At 43.9% G+C, this 7,363-nt stretch overlaps 1 protein-coding gene across 3 annotated transcripts in view; it reads left to right on the forward strand.

The window, feature by feature from the left end:
- Positions 1 to 5,562, forward strand: part of PLCH1 (phospholipase C eta 1) — a 50,508-nt gene extending 44,946 nt beyond the window's left edge. For 2 of the 3 annotated variants that reach the window (XM_065747884.1, XM_065747885.1), the window contains exons 21-22: positions 1,051 to 1,411; positions 3,458 to 5,562. In XM_065747884.1, the coding sequence (XP_065603956.1) occupies positions 1,051 to 1,411; positions 3,458 to 5,556 (2,460 nt within the window). In that variant the 3' untranslated portion in view covers positions 5,557 to 5,562. Of the gene's footprint in view, positions 1 to 515; positions 576 to 1,050; positions 1,412 to 3,457 lie in introns of all 3 variants that reach the window. The other variant, XM_065747886.1, reaches the window with a different exon arrangement.
- The last annotated feature ends 1,801 nt before the right edge of the window (positions 5,563 to 7,363 follow it).

The following is a 7,363-nucleotide window of genomic DNA, read 5'->3' on the forward strand; positions in this document are numbered from 1 at the left end:
GTGCACAGAGAAGCTTTTAGTGTTCAGGTAGTCTTCATCACTACTGAATCTGTGTTGAAAGAGTAGTAGATGTAAACAGCTTGGGTTACACCTGGAGTGTACTGCATAGCTATATGCACATCTGTACCACGTAGAGTTTTGGTTAGTGTCTGGAGGGCAGCCTGTTTGGCTATTGCTCTTGGCTCATGTGCAAAGTGTAGCTTCATAGTGAATACAAATCTTAATAAAAGAAGATGGAAAAAATTCTCAGTGAGATTTGATATCCTGTGTAACTTAATCTGCCATCTCATGCTTGCCTTAATGATGGACTACATTATTGTTTATGAGGTACAAGTGGGCTGGATTGTAAACAATCTGGTCAAGTTTCTGTGAGAGACTGACATTTCACTAAGAAATAGTTTTAAATAATTTGCTGTAGAGAGTTGTATCTACAGTTGATGTATTATTTACCTTAATTGCTTGTATTGTGGTCTTGAAAATATTAGCCAAATGTATTTGCATTTTTTGCCTTTCAGTGGAGCCCCTTAATCCTCAATCCCAGTTACACAATATTGCACTTTCTAGGAGCCACAAAGGTAGACTTCATTAGCATGCACTTCAACTTGCTGGGCACAGGTTTCGAATGGTTCCTAATCGCATGATCTGTAACTACCAAGCTACATCATTCTTCATTCAAACTCTGAAACATCTGAGTATTGCTTTGATGATGCCCATGCATAAAACTTCAAATTAACGTCTAGCCTGTCACTGCTGTACGTTTCTTACAGTATTGTCATCTCTGATTAGGAGATGTTGAGCAAACCTCTCTTGTAATTGTGGCAGGCTGCCATCCTAATGAGGAGAAGCACAGACATGCATGAATTCATGGAGGCCTATGCTGATATTTCCTCGGTCAGAGTAGCTGTGAATTGCTTGGTGTGAATTTTTGCTTTGCTGCGTTTTAACTTTGTATTCATCATTCATTAAGTGCTCGGAAAGCAGCCCTTTCCCCTGCACCCTTCTGCAGTAGTCTGAACTCACTTGAAACCCTGGTTATTCTTGTCCTTTTAGAATAAGCAACTGATAGGACTCCGAGGGCTGTTTAACAAGAACCTGAAGCACAGCTCTGCTGAAACCAGCGGGCACTACGTACGGAAGCGCTCTATTGGTGACCGAATTCTCCGGCGCACGGCCAGTGCACCAGCAAAAGGTAGAAAGAAAAGTAAAATGGGTTTTCTGGAAGCTTCTGAAATTAAAGACAGTGCATCCGAACCTGCAGACCTGAAGGACAGAGAAGGAGTTGTGAGGCGTACGAGCCGGAGTTTGCAAGCACGTCCTGCTTCTATGCCAGTGGACAAATTCCTTCTTGTGGGACTGCCATGCACAGAGGATGAAACTACTCAAGGTGCCAAAGGAAAAGAAAATGCATCTGGTAAGAGATTTCCAAAGTTAATTCTGGTGTAATAAGTTAAAATAGTCTTATTAAGAGGGTTGGCTATGCAGTTCATATACAGGTAGTTTTATTCAACTTATTTAAGAGTCACTGGGCAAAATGATACGTGCTTGAGATTACAGCATTTTTAATCTCCTCTAATTCTCTGAAAAGTGGAATGCTGTCTCCAAACCAGGCAAATTATTTCAATAACTTCTAGAAGTGCTCTTAAAAGGACACTTCGCAAATTCTGTTGTGTGAAAGAAGGAAAAATTGTTCTTCCCTTTAAGAACCCATGTTCAATTAGTCCTCATCAGCTTATGGTTTGCAGTTGTCAGTTTGCTCAGGAAAGTTGCTGGCTTGGTGCTTTTTTTCCCATTTTCAAAGAGAGAATATCATGCAGCATGTGCTTTTGGTTGCAAAATATGTAAAGGCCAATGCAAACTTTCAAAAGTCACTAAAAAGAGTGATGGTAGGTCAGGCTTTGTACCCAGCTGTGCTTATAAAGTAGCTGAATTGAGTAACTGAGTTTAAGTGTTTGTTCTACCTGTCCTTGTCTGCGGCTTTGAAGGGACTTATAATGTGGACATCACTCTGCTCAAGAAGTTACTAAAGAGAAACTGAAAGCAAAATTAAACCTGTATTTTTTTCCTACCAACCTGAGATGAGACTGTAGACAAGAAAAAGAATCATAGAACCACAAGGTTGGAAATGATCTACAAGATCATCTAGTCCACCCATCCACACATTACCACTGCTAGGATGTTCCTGATAAAGGAACTTAACTCTGAAAATGCTGCATTTGAAATAGAAAGATTTTCTCTGGGTGGACACATGAAGCTGTTGCAGCTTTGTCATTCCTATCAGTGGTTGTAAGCATTATTGACAGATTTGTTCCTGCAGATGCTTTAGGTAAGGACAGAAAATTAAAAGAAACGTTCACACTTTTTTGTAAGCTGTGGGTATTCTCTTAGTGGAAAATTACACAAGCTCTGGTGAGATGACCTGAAATTCTGCTTCAGGAATCCCATATACAGAAGTCTCTGTATGGCTTGCTCCATAACCCCCATAGAGGAGGGAGCCTCCTTAGACATACAGAAGTGAGGCACAAGGATGAAACCCTAGATGGAGGTCTCTGCTGTAGCTGCAGGGCCATCTCTCTATGCTGGAGGACCACAGCCCATTTTTGGAAGAAGAACTTCCCTTCAGCCTTGATAAGAAAAGTTGTGGTGCAGCTTCACACCATGTGGAACTAGGCTTGGGTGTTCTCTAAAGGGAGGGGCTCAGACACTGTTACTGAGTGATCAGGGCTTCTCTTGTTTCTTCCTAGGGTGCCTGATTTCTAGTGGACGTAAAAAAGAGTATATGTTATACCAGATTTATTGCTTAATTAAAAGCTTTAAAGCTAGGAGTGAGTCATGGAGCTGGGATTTGGCAAATAAGGGCAAATAAGAAGATTTGGTGGAGAAAATCTTAAGTATTTCCTCAGAATACGAAATTTTGCTCTCTTATGAATGTGGTATGCTAATAGAAGATCATAAATTAAATCCTTCCATTTTAATCTCTTACAATAACTATATGTAAGAACCCTGTCTGGAGTCCAGCTACCTGATGCTTTATACTCAGAGCTCTTTTAAGCATGCATCTTGTTTCAAAGTGTTATGTTTTTTTAACAGAGCTGTTTTGTTCTGTCTTTATTGCCATGCTTCTTTATAGTACAAATCTGAATAGGAACACAGCTGAAGGTAATGCCACGTGCGAGCGATGATGTGGTACCTCATTAACATTATTTGCAACAAATATTACATCACGTGCTTGATGTAATAGACATTCAAAGGAAGCGTCAGTGAAGTGCCTGCAGTTGTATTTTTCCATTTATTCATATCTCACAGATAATTTGGGCTAAGCCTGCACAACGCCATGAAGTTCTGTCACAACTGTACCTAATTTTACATTCTCCATTTGTCTGTCTTAAGGACAAAGTAGTTGTTAATAACCGAAGCACAAAATATTGTATGCAACTAACGTGTTTCTTATTTAATTTAGCCAACAGTGATGGCGGTACAAACGTGAAGGAAACAAACTTGAAAGGATCTGTTCTCACGTGTTCTGAGAAAACTGCAAATATTTCCAATTTGGCATCTCCCTTGAGAAAGGAGAGTGCCCAGAAGGAAACCACAGTCGATTTCTCCCTAGTACCACCTCTCCAGGAACAACCTGAACATTTAGATGTTGTAAGCGGTGTAACCAAAACAAATCTGCTCATAGGCAGTCAGGAAAGTCATCTTCCTGTTGAAACTGTGCCTCTAATTCAGGACTCTGGCTTTGAGCTCGTCACAGGAAAAATACAGGACAAGAACTGTGCAGGCAATAAAAGGGAGGATGGCACAAACTGGTGTAAGGAGGAGAAAATACCTCCTGTCAGGACTTGCCTTCCTGAAAAAGTAGAGGTTGACAGTCTCAAATATGACATCATCCAGAAAAGCACTGCAGAGTGCCTTTCTCTGACAGATATTTCTTCTGCCACCCGCTCTGATGTTCCTGATTTACATTCCTCTTTAACCGTGCAAGACAGCGACATTTCCCGCCTTATAGACCAAGTTTCTTTGGCGAACGAGAGCGAGATGGACAGTGCTGTCTCAGCTCTGATCGGCCAGCTGGATGGCACCGATGACCAAGCCAACCTCAGCACGTCCCCAAGCATCCCTGGTGCTGGCAGCCAGACCTTGGGTGCTGCGGCTGCACACACGCTTACTGCAGAGCTCAGCACCCCCCATCAAGATGACTTTGTTACCACAAAACCCTGTAAGTCCCACTTATTTTCAACTCCAGACACTACCGTGTTCCCCAGCCCTGAGACTGCAGAGTATTCTGTGTACACAATTATCCACGAGGCAACTCTTACACCGAGTTCTGAATTTAAGACCCACAGTGGATTCGTTTGCAAGAAGTCAAAGAGTGTAGAAAATGACTTGCCCAGCTCTTTGTGTTCTTCACCTTTCTCTTTGCTAAATGCAAATCCCAAAAGAAAATGTGAAACGAGCTGGGAAGCCCCCAGGTCTGGCAGTTCTTTTGCTTCCAGTAGCCTCATCTTTGAGGAGATGCTCGTGGACCCTCCCATGGGTGAGAATTTGGAAAGCAGCAGTCTTGTAGAGTTAGGTGGGGATTCTCAGGATCTCTTAGTAACGGCGTGTGCATACAAAAGGGAAGACGTGAGCCAGATAGCTTCCCCTTTAAAACTGAGGCAGCAGCAGGACAGCAAATGCTGTGGTCAGAGGACCTTTGGGAACTATGCAGGTGTCGGGATCTGTGCTGCTGCCCTGGACTGCTCAGGTAACTTTAGGACTGTGGGAGGTCAGCTCCCTTTCCCAGCCTGTGAAAACACTGCTTTTCTTCATCATCATCATCATGCAGATAAGCAAAAAGATTTGATGTGTACCTCCAAGAGGTCCCAGCTCGATGTACACTCGCCAGTGCTCAGAAGTGCATTGGCTTTCCCACCCTCCCCAGCCATCAAACAGAGCAGCCCTTGCAAATCCAAGAGTCTCGGTGACTTGACGTCGGAGGATATTTCCTGCAATTTTGAAAGTAAGTATCAGTACATAAGTCGGAGCTTTATCACATCTGGCATGAGAGACAAGAAGCTCGCTGCCATGAAGACCATGAGGCCGCACTCCACCGACGCTCTGACAGAGCAGCTGAGAAAGCTGCTGTCCCTGGAGCAGGACGACAGCCACCAGATGCTGTATTCCAGGCAGCTCGACGAGGACTGCCCGAAGGCGCTGGTCAGAAAGCTGTCCTCCAGGAGCCAGAGCAGAGTGCGGAACATCGCCAGCCGTGCCAAGGAGAGGCAGGAGGCCAGCAAGCAGAAATCATCCAACGCAGGCAGCGTCGCAGGGGTCGTCCTTCGGAACAAGCCTTCGGTGTCCCCTCACGTTGTCAACAGGCACTCGACGGGCTCCTACATCGCCAGGTACCTGGGCAGCTTCCCCGAGGAGGCGGCGGAGGGCCGGGGGCTGCCCGAGGGCACATGTGCTGCCTGGCACCATGGCTGTGCTGAGCAGCTGTGTGCACACAGCCCCCTCCTGCAGCTGGAGCCCGGCAGTGATGAGAAGCCTGAAATCTATTTCCTGCTGAGGCTGTAGGTTGGCTAAATGTTTGTAAACGTTGAAGACGTACCATTCCTTCGAAATGAAGGATTTTTAGGAAGAAGTACTGTTTTGAGGCTTTAAGTTATTTAGAAATGCAATTTCGTGCTGGTGGCCCAGTCACAACTTAATGTTCCTTTTCCTGTCAAAACTTATGTAAATAAAACCGTATTCCATCCTTATGTATGTATGTATTTAATTTAGCAATTACAAGGGAAGCAGGCAGGGGGCTAGCTGCACGCAGTAAGCTTTTGTAGCGTTTTCTATTTGTAATGCATGGCTCAAGGGCATCACACTGCAACAGCTGCAGTGATATTTTTCTGTTTTCCAGAAGCCCTGCTGTTTGAGAAAACAGTTCTAGTGATCGCTTTTGGCCTTCCCTGCGAATGCTTCGTGCACTGCTTGCTGTTCTTGGTGACTGCTCTGGGCTCTGAGAGCTGAGTTGGGCCAACCCCCAGCAGGCAGCAGCCCCCGAGCACAGCCCCGAACATCGCTTTGTACTTTGTTAATAGCAGCGATACATGTTTCCTTCTTTGGGCTGTGATCCTGCAACACACGATTTGCACGGTTAGGGTTAGTCCAAATTTGTGAGGAGTGCTGTGGTTTGTCTTCTGCCCACTCTGTGAAGTGTAACGACCGTAGTGCTCTATTTTTGCCCACGTGTGGATGCTTGTTTCAGCACTGAGTGGAATGTGGGGGTGAATCTGGATTTAGGAATAGAAAACAGCATTTCTGCCTATTTTCTGTCCTGCTTTTGGCTGTGTTTGTAGCGGATCGGTTCTCTGTACATTTGTAATTTTATTGCTAAAGTGTCGATAGTCGGTGATATTTAAAGCTGATAGAGTAGAATGACTATTTTGACTGTCCTTCATCTCTTTCTCTGAATGTCGAAAATGGATTGAGTGAGTACTCTCAAACACCTGGAGCTTCCCTGTAGGGAACAGCATAGCTTTATTTTCCTTTAAAGATATTCTTTGCCTTCGCTGTAAGTTTTTTCTTATATGTAAAAGATGTACCTTTTACCTCTTTCTTTTGTAATGCAGAGTATTATTGTTCTCGAGAACACCATTAAAATAGATTTTTAAGCATCTGGTTATGTGTTTACTGAAAACACAGTGAGTGCAGTTATGGTTTGACAGCAGTCATTGATGGCAGACATCTGTCTTCCAATGAGATTGCAGCAGACTTTCAGAAAGGAACAACTTCTGTGAATGTTGCAGAAGTTTTCAACCTCAAACCTTTAATTCTGATAAAAGGTTGTATTCAGGAATGCATTTGGTCCTTAAATAAGTGCCTGCAATGCATGAGAAATGCCTGACCTCACAGATGGTGAATATTGAGAGTCTTCTTTAAAATGAGAGCAAGCTAAACCAGTGTCAGAGGTGTCGTAACTTGCTTTATTTTACAATTGTATATAACAAAAAGAATAAAGTACTAAAAAGACAATAGTACTACTTTGCACACACAGTACATTTGGATTAAACCTAGTACTTTGTATGAAAGCAGCTGTGGCAGGCATACTTACAGAATGGCCATTGGACTCTCTGTCTTAATTTGCTAGGAACCGAGAGGATTCAGTCTGTGGAAGGAAGAGCCTGAGGTGCAGAGGAGCTGAGTCTGTCCTTCCTTTGCAGGATGGGCAGGCGAAGAATGTTCCCCAGGCCTGCTGTGCCTCCTGTTTTCCTGCCAGGTGGCATAGGGACCAGAGCAGTGCTGTTTCTCTCTAAAAATCAGGTCAGAAAGTGTGCCCAAGGCACTGCACTGTGCCTGTGCTTCCTGTTCGATATCTGCTTATGGCCTTCAC

This window comes from Cyrtonyx montezumae, unplaced genomic scaffold, assembly GCF_038088225.1.
Source record: "Cyrtonyx montezumae isolate F1298 unplaced genomic scaffold, pur_monq_1.0 scaffold_5, whole genome shotgun sequence".
In the NCBI taxonomy this organism is placed as follows: domain Eukaryota; kingdom Metazoa; phylum Chordata; class Aves; order Galliformes; family Odontophoridae; genus Cyrtonyx; species Cyrtonyx montezumae.